This window comes from Barbus barbus (assembly GCF_936440315.1).
Source record: "Barbus barbus genome assembly, chromosome: 27".
Lineage (NCBI taxonomy): Eukaryota > Metazoa > Chordata > Actinopteri > Cypriniformes > Cyprinidae > Barbus > Barbus barbus.
This window is the reverse complement of record NC_136755.1, coordinates 25,506,874-25,530,073: the sequence shown is the minus strand read 5'-3', so window position 1 is coordinate 25,530,073 and position 23,200 is coordinate 25,506,874. Positions and strand designations below refer to the sequence as shown.

The 23,200-nt window shown below is 38.5% G+C and overlaps 3 protein-coding genes across 3 annotated transcripts; 1 reads left to right on the top strand and 2 right to left on the bottom strand.

Moving 5' to 3' along the window:
* The first annotated feature begins 270 nt into the window (after positions 1 to 270).
* Positions 271 to 4,234, top strand: LOC306846993 (uncharacterized protein). The gene is made up of 2 exons (XM_079380726.1): positions 271 to 465; positions 2,456 to 4,234. Exon 2 carries the CDS (start codon positions 2,613 to 2,615, stop codon positions 4,110 to 4,112), a length of 1,500 nt encoding a protein of 499 aa, XP_079236852.1. The 5' UTR covers positions 271 to 465; positions 2,456 to 2,612; the 3' UTR covers positions 4,113 to 4,234.
* Positions 4,235 to 8,135: 3,901 nt separating this feature from the next.
* On the bottom strand, positions 8,136 to 22,568 carry LOC306847468 (uncharacterized protein; the record flags this gene model as incomplete). Its single annotated transcript, XM_079381413.1, has 15 exons — positions 8,136 to 8,337; positions 8,462 to 8,604; positions 8,763 to 8,837; positions 8,936 to 9,061; positions 9,151 to 9,312; positions 9,843 to 9,999; positions 10,795 to 10,877; positions 10,982 to 11,487; positions 18,079 to 18,196; positions 20,166 to 20,240; positions 20,556 to 20,681; positions 20,966 to 21,127; positions 21,349 to 21,505; positions 21,890 to 21,972; positions 22,086 to 22,568. 15 exons carry the CDS (start codon positions 22,566 to 22,568, stop codon positions 8,214 to 8,216), a joined length of 2,580 nt encoding a protein of 859 aa, XP_079237539.1. The 3' UTR covers positions 8,136 to 8,213.
* On the bottom strand, positions 17,803 to 20,117 carry LOC306847339 (keratin, type I cytoskeletal 13-like). The gene is made up of 2 exons (XM_079381238.1): positions 19,880 to 20,117; positions 17,803 to 19,142 (listed from the first exon to the last, which is right to left on the bottom strand). The coding sequence occupies exons 1-2, from the start codon at positions 20,017 to 20,019 to the stop codon at positions 19,016 to 19,018; spliced, it is 267 nt and encodes an 88-aa protein (XP_079237364.1). The 5' UTR covers positions 20,020 to 20,117; the 3' UTR covers positions 17,803 to 19,015.
* Positions 22,569 to 23,200: the final 632 nt, after the last annotated feature.

Genomic DNA, 23,200 nt, shown 5'->3' with positions numbered 1-23,200 from the left:
TTATTTTGAATAACTGCCGATGTGTCTCTTCCTTCAGATGATGCATGATGATAGCATGAACATCAGCCAGAGAAGGAACGACACATCTGGTTGCACAAAACACATGTTCTAAGTCTGTGCAAATGTTTATTGTATTCATCTCAGCCTCGAATAACACGCACGAAAACGAGCATTTGTAGGAAGTAAATAAGTAGCAGCTCAGCGCACGGTCCCGCTGCGCGCGCATTTACATTTTTACGACGGAAGTGCAACGGCTGAAACCCGGAGGAAAGTGACAACGGGAGTGAAAACGAAGCGGAATTAGTCCATGAGAGGGAGGAGAGAGCGAGAGAGAAGGAGTGTGAGCGACAGGGAGGTTGCTGGACGCTGGGGCCAAGGTGGACGTGGCGGGTCCGGCAGGGGTTTGATGTGGGTTCCGCTTACGGCGCGTTGACGGCCGCAAAAAAAAAAAAAAGCAATGAACAGGTAAAAAAAAAATAAAAATAGCCGAGGCGTTCTCCCGAACGGTTTTATTCGCGTTCTGCTATTTTCATCCCTCTTTTCCTCCTCCTGTCTCTCCTGATAGGTGGTGATGAGAGCGTGCATTAACCGCGCAAGTCATGCAACTCCCCGCGTAAGCGAGCGTTTTGCATTGTTATGCAAAGGTGAACGAGTCGATGTTTGCGTTCAAAAGTTGCAGCTGGCTCAACTTTCCCTCAGCGGATCGTTCAGTTGGCTGATGCAGCGACGTTCTCTAACAAGATGGCCACTGGCTCGCGCACGCTGAAGCTGTGGCATTTTTACCCTCCTGTCTTTGTATGTTCTTCATCACCACCGCTGGAAACACCGAAACGCGCCCTGCGTGCCGACATACCCGCAATTCGCAACCCGTTCTGTGTTTGTATCAGGGTCTCTGTTCCCGGCCGTCGTGCATTAAAACGTTCTCTCGTAAAAAAGAAAAAAAAAACGCAAAAGATTTATTGTGTGCAAAAACGCCGCCAGATTCAAGAAAGGCAGCAGAAAAGTGCATGATGCGTGGCGAACTAGCGAAGCTACCTTGACTAGTTGCTTTAGTGATTTCCAGTAAAAAAAATTCAACTCACATTTACGTCAAGTTTCTTTATCTTTTTATTTTTGTTGTCTGTTTTTCGCCGGCCTTAAATGTGTACTTTCAATCAGTCGGCACGGACTATTACACAAATGCCACGACGTTGCAATATAAGCTTGAATCTCGCGCTTTTGTTTTAAAATTAGTTTTCAAATTTGCATGGCATTTTTATTTTGTGCGACTCTAATAATAAATTATGATGTTAACATCTGGTTGTAATGCTTCTGCAATGTGTCAGACTGACTTTGACATCTTGATGGGTAGACACTTATGTCAGGTTATTGTTCTCGTTCACATCTGATACATGCTGTAAGCATTTATTAGTGTTCTGCAGAGCAAAATTATACAAAGAGTTTGTGTAATTTCGTGTTTTGCATAAACATGCATTCAAGCCATGCAAACAACAGCCATTTTGATATGACTTTTGAAGCACATGCAAAATAACAAATTATGTGAATCAGTGTTTAATTGAGCATTATCTGAAGTGCTAACTTTTTCCTTTAATGTAGATTACATTTTGACAGCTCCTGCACAAGCTCCATTCAAGTCATATTGCATTTGTGAGATCAGTGCATATGAATGCCATCATAGTCATAATTATCAAAGGAAAACTGAAGCTATTCAATTAAACAATAATGATGAAACAAATTGCTTCATAAGCTATGATTGCGAATGATAATGGTATAGTCTAGTTTGCATGCATTTGTTTATTGTTTGTGAAAAATAGCAATAAAGTTAGCCAGAAAATACTATTTAGCTGATTTGTGATAAAACAGACACGTGTGACCAAACTATATATCCCAGCATATGATAAAATACACAGATAAAAGCATTAATTAAACACCCAATGTTGCATAGGTGCTAAAAAATAAAATAAAAATGTTTGTTTGGAAATGAATAAGAGAGAGAAATATGAAATTGTCCACCAAGTCTCAATTCAACCCAATCTGTATCCATAAAGCACATTAAAAACTACAAAGGTAGACCAAAGCGTTGTACAGAAGGGAAACAATATTACATAGAAAAGACCATATTAAAAGCAAATCATATAATACCCAAAATTACAAACTTGTTCAAATGCCAATTAAAATAAGTGTTAAGTCTGCTTTTAAAAAACATAGTGGATTTAATTTTCACAAGTCAAATAGTCATTGCAAATAATAAATAATTAAAATTTTAGCGTAAACTTGTGGTGACAATAGCTTAGTTGCACTTCATCAACAGGAAATCAAAATTTGGTTCCAATTTGGTTCCATTGTTTAAAAACTTTTGCAAAGTTTTTATGATTTTGCATCTAAATAAAGCAACATTCATTTGGTGTTTAAATGCTATGTATTGAATTGTTTTGTCTTTTATTTCCTTATCCAGGAGCTAGGGGAATAACCGTTGTTCCTAACCCAGGCCAGAGGTTGTCGCTGAAGCGGTGACAATCCCCACTCAGGAACCCCACTTCTATCTGTGTGAAAGTAAGGTATAATACTCATAACAGACGCTTCTGTCAGGCGGTGGAGTCATTTCCACCAGGATGGCGGAGTTGGAGACAGAATGCATCACTTTAGGACTAAACAATTTGGTGTCGGAGTGTGGCACGCCGCCGCCGCTTGACCCTTTACAAGCAGAGTGCACCACGCCAACCCTGACCATGCTGTCGTCAGAATGTAGCACGCCGACGCTCAGTTCGCTGGCCTCCGAGATCGTGGAGCCCATGGCTATGCTGCCGTGCATCAAAAGCGAGCCCGACCTCGACCCCATCTGCACGGTGGACCTGTCCGTGATCCAGCCCCTAAGCACGGCTGAGCTGGGCTCCGAACAGATCAAGATGGAGATCAGCGGCCTGGACTACATCAAATCGGAACACCACAGCGACCTCCATTCCTTCCACAGCACGGAGCTGGACTCCTACAAGTCACACTACGAACCCAGTCTGGTGTTCGACTACATCACTCATGTCTCGGACAGCTTGGAGTACATCAAGTCGGAGCAGCATTCGGACCTCCACAGCTACTACGCCAGCGAGCTCGGCGCCATCAAGACCGAGTACGAACCCAACCTCATGTCCAGCCACATCAAGACTGAGATGAACGGCTTGGAGTCCATTCACATGGCGGAGCTGCGCACCGAACTCAACAAGCTCCGGCCCGAAACCATCATCGACAGCATGGGGAAAATGGACTCGGATTTCCAGTCGGGAAACCTTTACGAACTGACGTCGGTCCAGGCGAGCAAAGCGACTGGCGCGCACAACCAAACCAGCACAAAAGGCCATGCGCCGACTCCACGCAAACCTCGCAACCTCGCAGGAGAGAAGCCGTTCTCTTGCACTCAGTGCGGGAAGAACTTCAGCACTCTGGGTAACCTGAAAACCCACCAACGCATCCATACCGGCGAGAGGCCTTACACATGCTCCCAGTGCGGGAAGAGCTTCGGGCAGGCCGGTAACTTGAAAAGGCACCAGCTCATCCACACGGGGCAAAAACCTTACACTTGCGCGCACTGCCCGAAGGGTTTCACCAAAGCGGACGACCTCCGCTCGCACCAGCGGCTGCACACGGGCGAGAAGCCGTTCAATTGCGCAGAGTGCGGTAAGAGCTTCAGCCAAACGAAGGAACTCAAAGCCCACCAGTTGAGCCACACAGGAGAGCGGCCCTTCTGCTGTTCGCTGTGCGGCAAGAGCTTCACTAAAGAGACGAGTTACCGCAATCACCAGCAAATCCACATGGGCGAGAAGCCCTACAGCTGCTCCCAGTGTGGCAAAACTTTCAGCAATTCAGGGGTCCTCAAAACGCACGAGAAGATTCACTCCGGGGAAAAACCGTTCGGCTGCACCCAGTGCGGCAAAAGTTTCGGTCGCTTGGGACATCTTAAAGCACACCAGCAAATTCACACGGGCGAACGGCCGTACACTTGCCAGCAGTGCGGAAAGAATTTCAGCCAATCAGGTCATCTCAAAGCACACGAGCAGATTCACAAAAGAGAACGGCCCGATCTTAGCAGTGGCAGCAGTCGCAGTAACGATAGTAGCTAAAAGAAACCTCATTACGTCTCATTAAGTATTACTCTTTTTTTTTTTTTTTTTTTTTTTTTTTATAAAAGCTACAATATATATAAATATATTATAAGATATATATGTTTCATTATGTTTTCATACCTTACTCTCTTCTTTTCTTAATATCTTCTTTTGGGTACAGTTGTGACTGATTTTCTCTTATGAAAGTGTCTATGTTTGGGATCAGTGAGCTTACAGAGAGTCTTTGTATCTTGTCTGATCTGTGTCGTAGTGAGTGCCATTCTAGTTTCTTTCCTCCAGTAAAATACTCAAGTGTACACGTTTATTGATAATATGTAATTCTTAAACCATGTACTGGAATTAATTATTAAAGAAACTAATGTAAAAAAAAACAACAACAAAAAAATCTGCTGTTATTTTAATTTTTTTGCTTTTTAATTTAGAATTGAGTTCCTGTATTTCCATTGTGCATTTGAAGACGTTTCTCACCCATGCCTTTATTTACAGCAGTGGCTGACAAATACAAATGCAAAATGGTCAATACAGTTTTGATTTAACTTGTGCATCTGAAAACAAAATTGATGGAATACTTATAAAAGGGATAGTTTAACCCAAAAATGGAAATTATTTTATAATTTACCCACCTTCAAGTTGTTCCAAACCTGTATTCATTTCTTTCTTCTGTTAAACACCAAAATATATTTTGAAGAATGTTGGTAAACAAACATAAGTCAATGGCTACCATCAACGTTTTGGTTACCAACATTCTTTAAAGTATCTTCTTTCGTGTTCAACAGAAAAAAGAAAGGGCGAGCAAATGACAAAAGAGTTGTAATTTTTAGGTGAACTAACCTCTTTAAGGCTGGTGTGTGTTGCCTGCTTAGTCATAAATAACTTTATGATTGTTTAAGTGTGGCTATTTTGGGATTGATTGAGTATCTCATCTTTGACTCTTGCGGCCGATTGTTCAAACGGCATCAATTAAACAACTTCTCCACCTGTAGGTTTTGGTTTACCTCCAATCCAGTAAAAACTGGATTATATGGATGTAGATGAATGGAAGTGGTAGAAGAACGTAGCTTCTTTCTCACTTCTTATTAGGTCTCAGTCGCTGTTTAAACGTTTTGTGATTTTTATATTTACATGTCATTCTCATGAGTCATAAAATGTTTCGAACAATTTGTTGAGTAGCTCAATCATCTCTGGAATTTCTTAAACAGAGGTGTTTGTTACAGAGAAACGGGGAATGCACGTGTTTTAAAAGTAGTTAATCAGCAACACAAAGTAAGGTTCAATAGCAGTAAAAAAAAGTTCTCAACTGTGGAGTTATTTGGAGTTAAGAAATTGGCGAATTGGATATTCAAGTATAAATAAAAGCAAAATGCATTCATCCAAGAATTGAACAGAATTGTCTCTCCCCATACATATTAATTTGCGGCATTGATCTGTTTATTTGAATGTAATTCTATGGGTCTGCTCATGGTTTATCTCCAGCACTGATGAAATTTGCAGGTCCTGTGAGAATCACTGAACTTGTTTTGTTTGACTCCAAATAGTTATTATGGATGTTATCATCTAATTGGTGTCCCAAAAGTGTACTCTTTCACAAGGGAGCCAGTCTAAAGTAGGCTAAAGTAAACTTAGCATAAACTGAAAAGATCTGGATCCTTTCCCCCAGCTGTCAAGTAAAAATCAACATGGTTATTTTTTATATAACAGGCAGTTTTTATTGTTCGTGCATGGCTTGTGTACGTACTTCAGCTTCATTAATGCTAAATGATTCAGAAGTGTAGGGAAAAGTGAAATGACTTGCCAGTAGAGTTATGTTTAAGGATGTGGACTGATGAAAAAACACAAAGACTTAATTCCCACTTAACTCCCAGCTGTTCCAGGGTAATTATCCATGCATCTTTGAGGAGTTGTTGCGTACAAACCGGAATTACTTCAAGCTGTATTTTGTCTAGCATGGTTTTCTGAGTCAGATCTTTATTCACTGCTGGCTGAAATTTATAGTATTTGGCAACAGTGAATGCCACGAGGATATATATGGCTGAACTTTTAAATGACAGCTTTTAGATGAAAACACCTAAATGTTTAATATTGACCTAAAAGTGAAATTTGATTTCCAAAAGAGGTGAAAACAGTTAATAACTTTTGTAGAATGCCACCATCTCAGTATTATTTTGATATCTGGGATCTTTAGGTCAGCCACCAGAGGTCGCTGTCACCTCATCATTAGAGTTTTGTCATCAACGACAATTAATTGTACTCATTTAACTGTAAGGGGCTCCAAGGTCGTAAAAACGCACACAACTTCATTCAGGTGCTTTATGGAACTTACCTTCTAAGTAACGAAAGCTACATTTTCGTTGTTGTGCATAACTATAGAATTTTTTTTCTTTACAGATTTAACTCTGGACATGGATTAACCATGGTTTTTACCACAAATAAAGCAAAAAAAAAAACAAATCAGAAAGAGCTTTATTGCCAAGTGTAATTTGTCTTGGTGTTAGGAGCTTCCAGTACAGAAGTACAAAAACAGTGCAGACAACATATAATTAAGGTAATAAAAACACTAATGAAGAAGAGAATAGACAATAATAAAAAATATACAGAAAATAAAAATGTCCATAGACAGAACTGTGAATGTGCATGTGTACAGATGAAGGTTTGATGAGTTATTTACAGATTTACAGTACTGGGGTGTGTTATGTGTTGTTCAGGTGGGATATGGCCTGTTCTTGTGTCTGGCTGGTTTGGTGCTCGGTGATCTGTAGCGCCGGCCAGAGGGCATCAGTTCAAAGAGAGAGTGAGCTGGGTTTGAGGGGTCCAGAGTGACTTTCTTAGCCCTTTTCCTCACTCTGGAGAGATAAGAGAACTTGGAGGTTGGGTAGAGGGGCACCAATAATCCTCTCAGCAGTCCTGACTGTTCGTTGTAGTCTTCTGATGTCTGTTTTGGTAGCTGTGCCAAACCAAACAGTTATAGATGAACACAGGACAGACTCAATGATGTGAGAGTAGAACTGTTTCAGCAGCTCCTGTGGCAGGTTGAATTTAGCTGGCGGAGGAAATATAGCCTCTGCTGGGCCTTTTTCACTATAGAGTCATTGTGATGTAGAGTTAATGTCCCACTTCAGGTCCTGGGAAATGGTGGTGCCCAGGACCCCTAATGACTACTGCAGCCACAGTGCTGTCCATGATGGTGAGTGGGGGAGTGCTGTTTTTTAAAGCTATTTAAAAAACACCATGGTTACTATAGTTAAACCATACCACGAATTATGGGTTTTCTACACTAACCATAGTTTAATGGTTTATATTTTACTACAAAGTGCATCAATACACCAAAAAAGCATGGTTACTACACTTTTACTGCAATAAAACCATGGTTAATTTTTGTAAGGGTTATAATCACATTACACTTTGTATGAATTTGAGACTCAGCAGACTGTAGAAATGTTTTGAACTGTTCACGAAGCCGAAGGTTTGCTGGTGAATATGTGGAAATAACTGGAAGAAAAAAAAAGCCAAACCTTATTCGACATTCAGGAGCGCCATCTGTTGTTTGTGCACTACAAGTCTTTTTTATTTCATGAAAAATATAGATATTGAAAATGAGCCCTGTCTGGTGGATTGTTGGACCTAATGAAGACGTGACAAAAGAATCATGAACCAGTAACCATTACCATTTCCCGATATAGGCCTTTTTAATTTCAGTTTTTTTTTTAACCCTAAGTAAACAATAATAGATGAGGATGTGAAATTAAAAATAAGATGTGTAATTATACCGTCTTAGACGTAGATAGAAATGTAGGCCTATAATTTCTGCAAAAAGGTAATTTAATAATTAAATAAACTGTAATTAAAGGTAATCATTTTCAGCAAAATAACATTTCATTAACCGTTGTATTCAGTGTATTAATATTTTTAAATAACTTTATTAATATTATTATTATCATTATTCAAAACATAATCCCACTTTTAAGATTAAGTAGTTCAACTGAATATGCATAATTAAATAAAGGAATAAAAACTCCAGCAGAATAGAGTTTAAATGGCGTTTTATTTAATTTGGTTTCCAGTTTTGTGCATGCTGCAAACACAAACAGGCATTACAGCCAATCACAGTCTGCGAGCGTCAGATATGGATGAGGATGTGGAGGTGGAGACCACTTTTCCATCTACAACCTCTTCCACAACTGTGATGACTTTAGTCCTCGAGGTGGAACTGGAGGTTGTTTTGACGCTGTAGAGAAAAAAACAACAGTTATGAGGCTTTCATTGTAACTCTCAATAAAATAATAATAGCAGTAGTGTGTTGGTAGGACATTTTAACTGCTTTTTGAACGACAGGGAACAGATCAACTCACGTGGCTTCTCCATCCAGCAGTCTCCTGTACTCTGCGATCTCCAGCTCCAGTCTGGTCTTGATGTCCAGGAGTATCTGGTACTCCTGACGCTGGCGCTCCAGATCAGCATGGAGTTGGACTATCTGCTCTTCCAGGAAGGTGACCTGGGAGCACAAAAAACAAGTTATGTTTTGGATCGACTTATCTTACATTTTTAAGATGCACTAAATAATATCTACTTGTGTTCCACAGAGAAAAGCAAGTCATGCAGGTTTGGACTGACATGAGGGTGAGTAAATGATTTATCAGTTTTGTTACTCACCTGATGTTGGTAGCCAGACAGCTTCATGGAATAACGATTCTTGGTGTCATTCAATGAGTCCTCCAAAGATGCTTTCTACAGTAATAAGAACACGCAAATTCAGAATAAAGTCAAACTAAAGCACGAATATAATGAGTCACCACCACAGAAACGGTCAATTCCGTATCACTGACCATGACTGAGAGGGACTGGAGTTCGATTTCCAAAGACTGCAGTGAGGATTTGACCGTATTGATTTCAGTGCGAGATGTTTTCAGGTCCGTGGTGCTGCTGACAACCTCTTGTTTCAGAGTTTCCGTCTGAAATAAAAAGTAGAGAGTATCACACCATTTGGTCATGAAAAGCACACTAAAAGGCTTCTGTCCCTGTATGTTTTGATGAATTTCACCTTTGTCTTGAACCAGTACTCCAGATCTCTTTGGTTTTTCGCTGTGACTGCTTCATAGTGCTCACGGATTTCTGCCAGGATCTTGGTGAGATCTTGATGTGGAGCTGCATCGACCTCGACGTGAACCTGTCCGCTCATTTGTGTGCGTGTGGCCAACATATCCTAAAAATATGTTCATATTCATGTCAAGTCTCATGTAACCTCACTTGTCATATTTAACAGCACTAAAAATACTTAAATTGTAACAAATCATACAAAATGTTCAGTCTCTTATTTTTTTTCCCCAGTAAAAATGTATGAAAATATGTCTCAATATATATCCCGAATTTCGCTTGAGCAGAACAGTTGTATACAATATTAGGACGTGTTTTCAGAAAATATAATTTGAATTAAATTGGCTAATGCTGCTATAATGCATTTTTTAGTAATAGTTTTAGTAAATTTGTAAAAAATCATTTTAAACATTTAATAAAAAAAAATCTAATTCCAATTTAACATTTTGTAAAACAATTTCTTTTGAATTATAAATTATATGATTTGCTTACTTGATAGTGACCTATTTATAGTACAAAATCTGAAAATAATTTTAAATGATAAATATGCAGCTTTGCTTCTCAGGTCAATGTATCTTATTTTAAGGTTACATGTATATACAGTATAATATGTTATTCTGCTACTAAATCATTATGTACCTCCTCATGATTCTTCTTCAGATAGACCAGCTCCTCCTTCAGCCCTTCGATCTGCATGGTGAGGTCTTTTCTGGTGATGTTGAGCTCACCAAGCACCCTCTTCAGGCCGGCAATGTCTGCTTCCACTGACTGACGCATGGCCAGCTCGGTTTCATATCTGTCACAAACATGCTCTTTAAAAACATTGGACACAATACCACCTCCAAACTCAGGTAAAACTGATTCAATGCAACACTCATGCTATTGTATCCATTCTCTAGTGTAGAGCTGTTTTACGAAGCTTGCTATAATTTTTATAAATAATTTCTGCAGAAAACAATTAACAGTTAAAACAATGTTGTAAATGTTATGGTCACAGATATAATATTATGTCAAAAGTTCATGGTATAATATGATACCTTTGGGGTTTAAGACCACCAGCTTTATTTTAGTATTATTGAGATAATATTATAGTTTTTATTAATATTTTGAATTAGTTTTTTCCCCCAGGTTTTATTTTTAAGTTTTAGTAATTTAGTAGTTTTTGTCATTTTTATTATTATTATTTTTTTTTTATGTCTGTATAGTTTTTTTTATTAGTTTTAGGACATCAAGTTAAACTAAATTCAAATGAGAAATGTTGCCTTGACTTCAGTTAAAAATTATTTTATTTTAAGAAACTGTTTTATTATTTTATTTTATTTTACTTTCCTTTACTTCACTATAATAACTGGAGACCACAAGAATAAAATGCTGCTGTTTTGCATTGTTCTATTACAAATTATATTGTTTTGATCTTTGAAGAATATGAAACATTTATTCTATATTCTATACATGTTTAATAAAAATAAATAAATACCAAAATCCTAAATTTCCTTTTCTGCGTACTGCATTATGTTGCTATCATTCGATTTTCTTCTATGCCTTGTGTTGAAAACATGCAATAAGCATTGAATCTGCTGGAAAGACTCACTTCATTTTGAAATCATTCATGGCCAGGCTGGTGTTGTCAATGCTAAGGTGGATTCCACCCTTCAAGTGAATGGCTGCCATGATCTGGACATATACACCCATATATTTGTTTTATATGTATATATATATATATATATATATATATATATTAGCTCTATATTTAGGATCTTTCAAAAAACATAAAATACCTTAGCCTGAAGATCCTGTATGGTGACAAAGTAGGCGCTGTAGTTATGAGCAACAGGGGAGGATTTGCCATCTAAGAACTGACGGATCTTCAGCTCCAGATCAGTGTTGGCCTTCTCCATTGAACGCACTTTGACCAGGTAAGCAGCCAGACGGTCATTGAGGGTCTGCATGGTGAGTTTCTCATTGCCAATGATGCTGTTGTCTGCAGATCCTGACGCACTGAAACCTCCAACAGAGTAAGTGGCCTTGGAGATGCGGACCCCTGAACCTCCTGCGCCACCGTACACGCTCCCGGCCCTCACAGTGCTCACGCTGCTGCTTCCCACGCTAGACGTGGATATACGCGTGGAGCCTCTAGAAGACATGTAGCTGCTGCGGGTGGAGTAGGTGGAAGCCATGTTGACCAAGACTTTTTCCGTCTGCGTCTGCTCTGGCAGGTCAGTAAATGAAGGAAGGAGAACGCCGGCTTCTTTTATAGAGTGAATTTGAATATAAGACACAAAGCCTGGAATTCCATGCATGTCATCTCACTGCATTCACTGGAATGATTCCAGACACCTTAAAGGTCACAGCTAAGGAGAAATGTAGGGTAAAAAACACTGTTAGCAAATCCTCCAGCTTCTGTTTGACTTTCGTGTGCATAAATGGCTGTACAAACACTGATATAAGATAATATATCAATTATAGCTTATAATATAAAGGTAATAAGCACAAATCAGCAGATTAGAATGATTTCTGAATTCAGCTTTGCATCACAGAAATTAATTGCATTTTAAAACATAGCTGTTATTCTAAATTGTAATAATATATCATAATATTACTGCTTTTACTGTATTTTGTTCATCAAAAAATGTAGTCTTTTTTTCTCAAAAGTAAATGCAATTGCTTTTTTTTTTTTAAGATGTTAGATAAATTTACTGGAAAACAATGTTTGTTTATTTTATTCATTTTTATATTTATTTTATTTTATTATAGTGCTGTCAAACGGTTAATCGCGATTAATCGCATCCAAAATAAAAGTTTTTGTTTACGTAATTAATGTGTGTATTCTGTGTATATTTATTATGTATATATAAATACAAACACATGCATGTATTTAAGTAAAATATGTTGTTTATACATTAAATATAGTTATATATAATATAAAACATAAGAATATAAATATATAATTGTATATACATGTAAATATGGTCAAAATATATACAGTATGTGTGTGTATTTATATATACGTAATAAATATACACAGTACACATACATATATTATGTAAACAAAAACTTTTATTTTGGATGCCATTAATTGCGATTAATCATTTGACCGCACTATTTTATTATTATCGTTATCTTTTGCATTGAAAGAAGATAAATAGTAACACAGGATGGTTTTGCAATCCACAAAATGTTTTATTTCACCATAGACACTTTCTCTCCTTTTTTGGATCAATTATTATGCATTATGGTGTTTCCTTTACTTTTTCTTGGTTGTTTTGTCATTGTTTAAAAATGCAAAAGTTGTTGAAATTCAGGGTAAAATTTTTTAGAGACAAATCCTGTGTAGAGAGCCCTGCAGCACAGCAGTTTTCATCCTAGAAACAGGAGTTTATAGACTTGTTTCCATTATTTTCAATAAGACCTAGATAAGACCTAGCATTGCCGCCTCCACAGGCGTGTTACCACAAAAATGAATTCTGCTTACTGACCAAACCACGTTTCTTTTATGGGCTTGGCTGGGCTGGGCTGGCATTTGAGGTTTCCGTATGTACAGAAGCATTCTGATGGAAAGATGAGGTTAATGCAAAGCTATGGTACAATAACTAGATTTGTTTGTTTGCCTTGTTATTTTAGTACTAAGTGAAATTTCTTTCATTCCAGATGAATGTTGATAAATCTTTCATTTCAGGTACCTGTGCAACATATTTGTCAAGATTGTGCAATGCCAACTGCTTTTTCACTGCCATTTTCATCAGAATCAGAATCAGAATGAGCTTTATTGGCCAAGTATGTTTACACATACAAGGATTTGTTGTAGTGACAGAAGCTCCACAGTGCAACAGAAAGACAGTAACAGGACAGGACACAGGTAATAAAAACAAATAACAACAAATAGCCAATAACCAATGTACAAAGCAGCAAAAAAAAAACATAATATATAATATAGGCAACTATGTATGTACAGGTCAAGTATGTGCAAATTAGAAATTATAAAAATAAAAATAAAATAAGTGAGTGTGGTGAATGGATAATGTATTATAGTTGTGTGTTCCACGTTTATTGTTGAGTGTTCATGAGATGTATTGCCTGGGGGAAGAAACTGTTCCTGTGCCTGGTCGTTCTGGTGCTCAGAGCTCTGTAGCGTCGACCAGATGGTAACAGTTCAAAGAGGGAGTGTGCTGGATGTGAGGGGTCCAGAGTGATTTTACCAGCCCTTTTGCTCACTCTGGATAACTACAGAGTGAGCTTGGAGAGTGGGGAGGGTTGTACCAAAGATTCGCTCAGCAGTCCGGACTACTCTCCGTAGTCTTCTGAGGTCAGATTTGGTAGCTGAGCTGAACCAGACAGTTATTGAAGTGCAGAGGATGGATTCAATGATGGCGGAGTAGAACTGTTTCAGTAAGTCCTGTGGCAGGTTGAACTTCCTCAGCTGGCGAAGAAAGTACAACCTCTGCTGGGCCTTCCTGACAATGGAGTCTATGTGAATATCCCACTTCAGGTCCTGAGAGATGGTGGTACCCAGGAATCTGAATGACTCCACTGCAGTCACAGTGCTGTTCATGATGGTGAGTGGGGGGAGAGCAGGGGGGTTTCTCCTGAAGTCCACAATCATCTCCACAGTTTTGAGCGTGTTAAGCTCCAGGTTGTTAAGACTGCACCAGACAGCCAGCTCCTTAACCTCCTGTCTGTAAGCAGACTCGTCACCGTCCTGGATGAGGCCGATCAGTGGTGTCGTCTGCAAACTTCAGGAGCTTGACAGAGGGGTCTTTAGATGTGCAGTCGTTGGTGTAGAGGGAGAAGAGCAGTGGGGAGAGTACGCAGCCCTGAGGAGCTCCAGTGCTGATGGTTCGAGTGCTGGATGTGAATTTACCAAGCTTTACTAACTGCTGTCTGTCTGTCAGGAAGCTGTTGATCCACTGGTAGATGGAGGTGGGGATGGAGAGATGAAGTTTTTGAAGCTTCAGGATGAAGTGCAGTCCCATGTTGACTGCATCATCCCGTTCTTCATTGACATTCTGCATCATCCCATTCTTCATCCCTGACTTCATTGACCCTTTACTGACCCGATGCTACTCAATATCTTATCTTGTCTTGTCTTGTCTTATCTTTGGACCACTGAATTGGACTCATTGCATGGGGTTTGATTAATATTGTTACTTTAGTATAGTCCGTTTGATCTTTTTAGTCATGACGCGAGTAATTGTGATGGGTGTGACTTAATTCTAATACTTCAGTAGAATCAGTTATTAATATTATTGCTTCATAGAGTCAGTGTGAGCACTGTGGTTAGCACTAAATGGCAAAAATGGCATATTTTTGTTTTCCAGTTAAAATATCTGAAAACCTTTAAAACAAGAAAAGTATACTTGATGAGCAAAACTATGTAAGATATTAAGACTTATTTTCATAGATCGTATCTTGAATGTGCTTTATGTTTTGATAATTCTTATTTTTTATTTATTATTATAATCTTATTTTTATGTTTGTATATTTTTAAAAATACACGTAATCCTGGCAAAATATCTACTCAAAAAGTGTATCTTGTATTAGGAGTCTTTATGTGATTTAACTGGAAAACATTTTAAAAAAGAAAATTTAAAAAACCAACAAGTCATTTTAAATTATATTAAATGAAATTATATGAAAGACATCTATAATGCGTCTATATGTACAATGCATCTATAAATACATCTATAAACCATGCTGGTTGTTGCTGGTTTGATGCTGGATTAACTAGTTGACACTAGGGATGTAACGATTACTGGTGTTGTGCCCAATTCTGACCCCTGCCAGATTATTACCCCCCTAGTATTGGTAGGTTTAGGGTTAGGATTAGGCAATCAGATAGCGATTTCAACGAGAGGGGTAATAATTTGGCAGGGGGTCAACGATAAATTATGATAAAATTCCCCACGTTTAGTATCACCGTTTCATCCTTTAATTATCTTCAAAACCGTATTCGATTACCGCGATCTGAACAACTCACGATAAATAAATACTGTCCAGCACAAAGCACAGTTTTAAGTAACGTTAACAGTCTCACGTGCGCACAGCATGCAGAGTAGTTTGAGTGAAAATAGGGCTTTTATTTTCATTTTAGCTCCATGTAAAGGAAGTGTTCTTAATCGCAATACTGCTTTGTCCACGGAGTTCACGGGAAACAGCTGTATTTCAGCTTTTCCATAAGCGCCACCTGCTGTCAGAGAGCGGATTTACAGAGACACATATATTCAAAACACATATATGTGAGATTTTTAATTCCTGCGTGAAATGAATGTTTACTCTCACTACCATTGTTTTTCTTTCATTTACATTTACATATACATTTAGCCAAAAGCGACTTACAATTGGGGACAACGGAAGCAATCAAAAAAAAAAAAAAAAAAGAGCAATGATATTCAAGTGCTATAACAAGTCTCAGTAGACTTAATGCAGAACACGTAGCTAGGTTTTTTTTTTTCTTAATTATATAATAAAAAGAAAACAAATAGAATAAAACAAATATTAGAAAAGCTAGTGTTAGTTTTTTTGTTAAAAAAAAGCAATAGAGTACAAGTCTAAAAGGGAGTTTTTTTTTTTCTAAGAATATTAGTAGAATAGAGAGTGCTAGAGTTAGAGGGTCAAATAAAGATGGAAGAGATTAATAAATAAAGATGGTAATACAGATTACCAGACTTGTGTTTGTGAGAACTAAACAAAAACCTACTGTAACCAAATTTTTATGGCATAAAGTTACCGCACAAAATTGTACAAAATAACAAGTTCTAAAATACTGGACTTGAACAAATTCTCCTACTTACAGTACTAGTTTGCTGAGTTTGTTATTCTGTGTGCGGTTAAAAGACGTGAGACGTGAATTACTTATTTTATCATATTTTTTCATTCAGCAGATTCTGTCATCAGTTTGTTGCTAAACTGCTGGGACATCAATCTTTTGTAGCTTGTTTACATGGTTCATGTTCTGAGCTTAGCTAACCTAGTTTATAATGTTGTTTGTCTGTGTGTGGTTTAAAACTATTTGACAATTTAAAGACAGTCAGCTTTATTTTAGTAGTCGTTTGAAAACATTATACACCTAATGTAATGTAAATGTTTCTCACCTGGATTTAATTGAGGATGTGGTGGGATTGGGATTGTGTTGGTTTCTTCTTCTTTGGATTTGATTTTGAGTAATTTAGCATTACACCACTTGCTCACTAGTGGATTCTCTGCAGTGAATGGGTGCCGTCACATTGAGGGCCCAAACAGCTGATAAAAACATAATAAATCACAAGTAATCCACACCACTCCAGTCCATTAATTAACATCTTGTGAAGTGAAAAACTGCGTGTTTGTAAGAAACATATCCATCTTTAGGCCATTTTTAACTTTAAACTGCCACTTCTGACCAAAATAAGAGTCCATAATCCATAACAAGTCACCCTCCAGTGAAAAAGTCCTGCCTGTCCTCTCGCGTCAAAATCCACAGATAAAACTGTTTTGGACTGTTTTCACTTGTAAATGGTGCTTGATCTACGTATTCTCTCCTGAATCAGACAAAACTACTTTTTCAACGGAGAAAGCAATATTATGGATAGCGAACTTGCATTTTAGCTGGAAGCAACAGTTTAAAGTTTAAAGTTTAAACTTTGTTAATAATAGATTTGTTTTTTTTACAAACATGCAGCTGTTTGCTTCACAAAATGTTATGGACTGGAGTCGAGTGAATTATTTGTGGATTATTGTGTGGATTACTCTCATTCTGACGGCACCCATTCACTGCAGAGGATCCATTGGTGAACAAGTGATAGAATGCCAAATTTCTCCAAATCTGTTTCAATTAAGAAACAAACTCATATACATCATAGATAGATAGATAGATAGATAGATAGATAGATAGATAGATAGATAGATAGATAGATACTTTATTAATCCCCGCAGGGAAATTGATTTGCATAAGCAGCCAAACATACACCATACGACACAAAATAAATACAACATGTAAATAAAATACAATATGTAAACAGGTAATTTCCCTTCAGATTTATACTGGGATAAATATATAAATATACTGGGATCAAATTTATAAACTGGGATAAAAGGTACCTTTGCACCAGAGAGATGTGTTATACAGTCTAACTGCAGTGGGTACAAAAGACCTTCTATACCAGGCATCCTCAAATCTGGCCCACTCCTGCAGAGTTTAGCTCTAACCCTAATCAAGCACACCTGAGCACACTAATCAGAGTCTTCAAGATCATTAGAAAATCACAGGTAGGTGAGTTTGATCAGGGTTGGAGATAAACTGCAAAAACAGCAGACTGGCCCTTCAGGGAAAGATTTGAGGAACCCTGTTCTATGCCGTTCACTATTGCACCGAGGCGAAATCAGTCTCCAACTAAAATTTCTCCGCAATGCCAGAAGCATGCCATTTAGAGAGTGGGTGGTGTTTTCCATGATTGCTAGCAATTTGGGCATCATTCTCTTCTACACAACCACCTCCAGAGGAACCAGATCCTGTCCAATGACAGAACTCGCTTTTTTGATTGAGTTTATTCAGCCGTTTAGCATCACCCCCTTTCATACCAGTGCCCCAGCACACCACAGCATAAAACAGAGAACTAGCAACCACAGACTGATAAAACATATTAAGCATTTTGCTACATACATTGAAGGACTTCAGTCTCTGCAGAAAATACAGTTGCCTTTGTCCCTTCCTGTATATTGCCTCCATGTTTTTAGTCCAGTTAAACTTATTGTCAATGTAGACCCCCAGGTATTTGTAGGAGTCCACAATCTCCACATTACCGCCACTTATACAGACGGGTGAGTTGTGTCTTTTTCCTCCTGAAGCCAATTACCAGTTCTTTTGTTTTTTTAACATTTAGCTGTAGGTGATTAGTTTCACACCACTCCACAAAGCTATTGATGAGTGCCCTGTACTCCAAATCATGCCCATCCCTGATACACCCAACCACAGCAGAGTCATCAGAGAACTTTTGCAGGTGAGAATGCCTTGTGTTGTACTGGAAGTCAGAACGTAAAGGATGAAAAGAAAAGGAGACAGAACAGTTCCTTGGGGAGCACCTGTGTTGCTAACCACCTCCTGTGACACACAGTTCCCCAGCCTCACAAACTGTGGTCTGCCTGTGAGATAATCAGTGACCTAGGAGATCACTGCAGCATCCACTTGCATTCCCTCCAGTTTTTTTCCCAAGTAATGCTGGATGAATAGTGTAGAAAGCACTGGAAAAGACAAAGAACATGATTCTAACAGTGCTACCAGCCCTGTCTAAATGTGGATAGATCCTCTGTAGCATGTATATAATGGTATCCTCGACCCCAACCTGGGGGCTGTAAGCAAACTGCAAAGGTTCCAGTGATGAACAGACCAGTGGCCTCAGGTGTGATAAGACTATCCTCTCCATAGTCTTCATTATGTGTGATGTGAGTGCAACAGGTCTACAGTCATTTAGCTTAGTGGGACAACCTTTCTTTGGAACTGGAATCAAACACGACCTTTTCCAAAGCAGAGGTACTCTCTCTAAACGGAGGCTCAGTTTAAAAAAGGTGCTGAAATATTCCACACAGTTGGTCTGCACAGGCTTTCAGAATCTTTCAGATGGGCTGAGGTTGAGTACATTTTTAGTACATTTTTGTTTTTGGGTGAGTTACTTAAAATGAAACATCTCTAAATTGCATCCATGTACAATAGATTACATAACCACTCACATTTTGTCTCTGACATCAGTTTTATTGCTGTAAATGCTCAGACAACCACCATATTCTGACAGCATGAGAGGAGCTAAAGGTCTGTTCTCCAACCAACATGAGTCTGGTGGGCTTCACTTAACAAGGGATGTTGAAGAGGACGAAACCACCGTCCCACCATCAACCACCTCTTCCACCACAGTGATCGCTGCTGTGTTGGTGGTAGTGATCGAGCTGGAGCCAGATCCAGAGATTGTGAGGCTGTTTGGAAACAAAAACACCCAACCAGTTAATCCTGTACATCTCAGTTTGTACTACAAATGTGGTCTTTCCAGCTTTAAACCACAAACTTCCACAGAACCCCAAACTATCATTTAAAAATAAAGGTTCCCAAGGGTGTTTTCACAGCAATGCCATTAAAAAATAATAATAATTAAAATCCCAAAGAACCTTTAAGTGAACAGTTCTTAAAAGAAGCTTAGTGTGAAGAACATTTTAATAACCTCTGTCCATTATAAAGAACCTTTTGTGGACTTGAAAGGTTTCATAGATGTTAGAGGTTCAATACTAACTGTCAACACTACTGTCCAGATGTTTGGGTTCAGTTAGGTTTTTTTTTTTTTTTTAAGAAATGAACAATTATATTCAGCAAGGATACATTAAATTGATCAAAAGTAACAGTAAAGAGACAACAAGATTTCTATTCCAAATAAATGCTGTTTTTTTTTTAAACTCTAAAATCCCCCAAAATCTATGAATAGTGCAATAAATAACTATAGGTATACGACCTTCTTATATTTATTGCATACAATCTTCTTATATTTATTGCATGTGTTGTTTACAATTATTAGAATAAGAATAATTATTTATGAAAAAACAAATTTATCATTTTATTTATTTTTTCAAGAAAAGAATGCTTCTCAGTCTGCATGTTTGCAAGAATATTCTAGCTTATGGAGAAGAGTGTGTAAGCTGCACAAACGTAGTCTGTGATTTACCTGCCGCTGGCTTCTGCATCCAGCAGTCTCCTGTACTCTGCAATCTCCAGCTCCAGTCTGGTCTTGATGTCCAGAAGCATCTGGTACTCCTGACTTTGGCGCTCCAGATCGGCACGAAGCTGCACCAATTGACCCTCCATTCCACTCACCTACAAGCCCGAAGGGAGAAGACAGAACTTTTAACCCCGGCACAGTTCAGTTTAAAGTCTTGTTAGTGGTTGGCTGCATTAAGAGATCTGTCTGTGAGATTTATGAGATTCATATCCTTATGCTCAGGAATTCTCACCTGTGCCTGGTAACCGGACAGCTGCAGATTGTAGCGATTCTGAGTCTCACTCAGGGTGCCTTCCATGGATGATTTCTGTGAGGTAGGGATAATGAGAGAAAGATATGTTAGCAGTAACCCAAACTAAGAATTAAAAAAAAAAAAAAAAAAGTTTGCCAACCAGAAAGAGTTCAAATACCTTTTCCCTTACTTTTGAATGGGTTTATCATTTAAATGTAACAAATGACTGAATTATTTGGCTTAAAAATTGGGTTTTTTAAAGTGAATACCAGTTGGTTTGTTTGTTGTTGTTTTTTTTTTTTCTAATGCACACCAAACCATGCTTTAAGTGTCACTTATGTGTGCAAATCTTCGAAGATTTTGGGCTGTACATTTCTTCTATATACTCACCATGGAAAGGAGAGACTGAAGCTCAGTCTCTAGTGACTGTACTGTGCTCTTCGCTGTGTTGACCTCAGTTTTTGAAGTCTGCATGGTCTCTGTGCTTGTTGCAACCTCTTGTTTCAAGGTCTCAGACTGTAAAAGAAGTGTTTTAAAACAATCGCTTAATTAAATGCATGCATAAGCCCAACGTAGGGTTAGCTGTGCCAATGTTTATAGACTTAACGGACATACACACTACTTCTCTTCAAAACACAAATCATCTTTGCAAGGTCTGATGAATTATTTTCTAACTTGTAGGTGTTTTGCCTTTCTTTCATGAACTATTGTTATTTTATTTCCAACATATTTGCGGTGGGCTCCTAGAGTGCATATGACTGTGTTTGTTATCAAAGAATCAAGTTATGGACTAAACCAACCTTCTGCTGGAACCAGCCTTCAAGGTCTCTCCGGCTCTTGGCTGTGACGGTCTCATAGTGCTCACGCATCTCAGCTAGAATTTTGGTTAGGTCTTCCTGTGGTGCCGCATCAACCTCCACATTGACCTGTCCACTCATTTGTTCACGTGAGGTCAAGAGGTCCTGAAGATTCATCATATATGATTTTCAAATATCTTCTCATTATCATTTGTTCATTCTTGGCTTCAAATGTCGTGGTAAGGAAATATGTTACAAAACAGTGACATCTAGAGCTTGAAGCTATAAAACACCTGTGTGACCTGACTGTCTAAAATATTTAGCTGGAACAATTCTTAGCCTAAATCTTGTGCTTTACGCTTAAAGGTTTTGCAATGATTTACTACCTCCTCATGATTCTTCTTCATGTAGACCAGCTCCTCAGTGAGCCCTTCGATCTGCAGGTTGAGGTCTTTATGAGTCATGTTGAGCTCACTAAACACACTCTTTAACCCTGCGATGTCTGCCTCCACAGACTGACGCATTGCCAGCTCGTTCTCATATCTGTCCAATAGAAAGGAACATTATACAGAAGAACTGTCTTTTATCAACATCAAGAATTTTGTTGCTGTGGCTGGCTATTTTTCTCTATTATACTATTTATAGGAGTTCATAACTAGTTAAAGAAGATTTTGAAGAATGTTGATGACCAAACAGTTGACAGTAACCATTGACTTCCATATTAAAAAAAATAAATCACTATTCTTCAAAATATGTTATTTTTGTGTTCAGTAGAATAAAGAAACTCATGTGTATAGCATATCTCATTACCCAAAAGCTGCTTGCAAATTAGTTAAGCAGTTATTTGTTGTTGTTTTTCTATAATTTCTGTACATTTCCATAACATATATGCTATACAAATTTATTGAAAAATGGAACAAATATTACTTCATTCTGAAGTCGTCTACAGCCAAGCTGGTATTGTCAATGCTGAGGTGGACTGTGTTCTTTTCCTGCATGGCACTCAGGATCTGCAAAAAATGTGAGCATTTTTTATGTTATTTACTTGTTTTATGGTAATAAAGATTATTAGGTTATGCAATTTTCTTATAGCAGTAAGCACAAAGTATCTAGCTAGACCTACTTTAGCCTGAAGGTCACCAATAGTAGCTTCGAAGGCAGAGTAGTTACGTGCAGTGCCAGTTGGAGAGATTCTGTTTTCAAGGAATTGTCGTATCTTCACCTCGAAGTCTGCATTGGACTTTTCAAGGAAGCGGACCTTCTCCAGGTAAGTAGCCAGACGGTCGTTGAGATTCTGCATGGTGAACTTCTCGTTGCCAATGATGCTGTCATCTGCTCCTCCACCTACGCCGAATCCTCCTCCAGCTGCGGCACCACCGAATCCACCACCAGCACCGAATCCTCCAAAGCCGCTTCCCGAGCCTGCTGAGGCCATGGAGCGAGAGGCACTGGAGATACGGACCCCTGAACCTCCTGCGCCTCCATACACGCTGCCAGCCCTCATGGCGCTGATGCGGCCACCTCCTCCACCTGAAGAAGAGAAGAGTGAGGAGCCCATTGAGGACCTGCTGGAAATGAAGCTGCCGCTGGAGAAGGTGGTAGCCATGTGGACGGTGGTTTGTGGTCTTACTCTGCTCTGGCTGGAGAGTGAGTACAATAGAGCAGATCAGAGTCCTTATATATGCTGGTAATGGGACTGACACTGACAAAGGAGGATGTGCTGACCTTATTTTCATCAAAAACTTGCTGACAGCAAGGAATCAGCTTAAGTGAAAGGTGATGCTAATAAGTAAAATTGACTGATTGATTGTACCCTCAAGTGATAGACGCTTGCATTCCCCCATATACCTTTCCTCAGATAAAAGGAGCTCTGTACATGTTTAAACTTTTATGGACGCTGCTTATTTTTCACTAATGTAAAGCCCCTCACACTCTTAAAACATGTAAGATCATCCTTATTGGCCAATAACTAACTGAAATGATGCACTCATTTCAATATGTTACTTTAAAATCTGAGGTACAAAATTTCAATGCTGAATTTGAACACCAGTTGTATTATAAAGTGATGTAGGTGTGTTGGAAGAAGCAAGTTTGGCTACAAAAAATGTGCAAAAAATATTTAATTGAACAAGATATGAAACTACATGGTATCCTGATCTCATTGTTAATTTAAGATTTGTCTAAAGCAACTTAATATGTCACAATTTTAATTATAAAGTGTGGATGCTTGATTGAAAC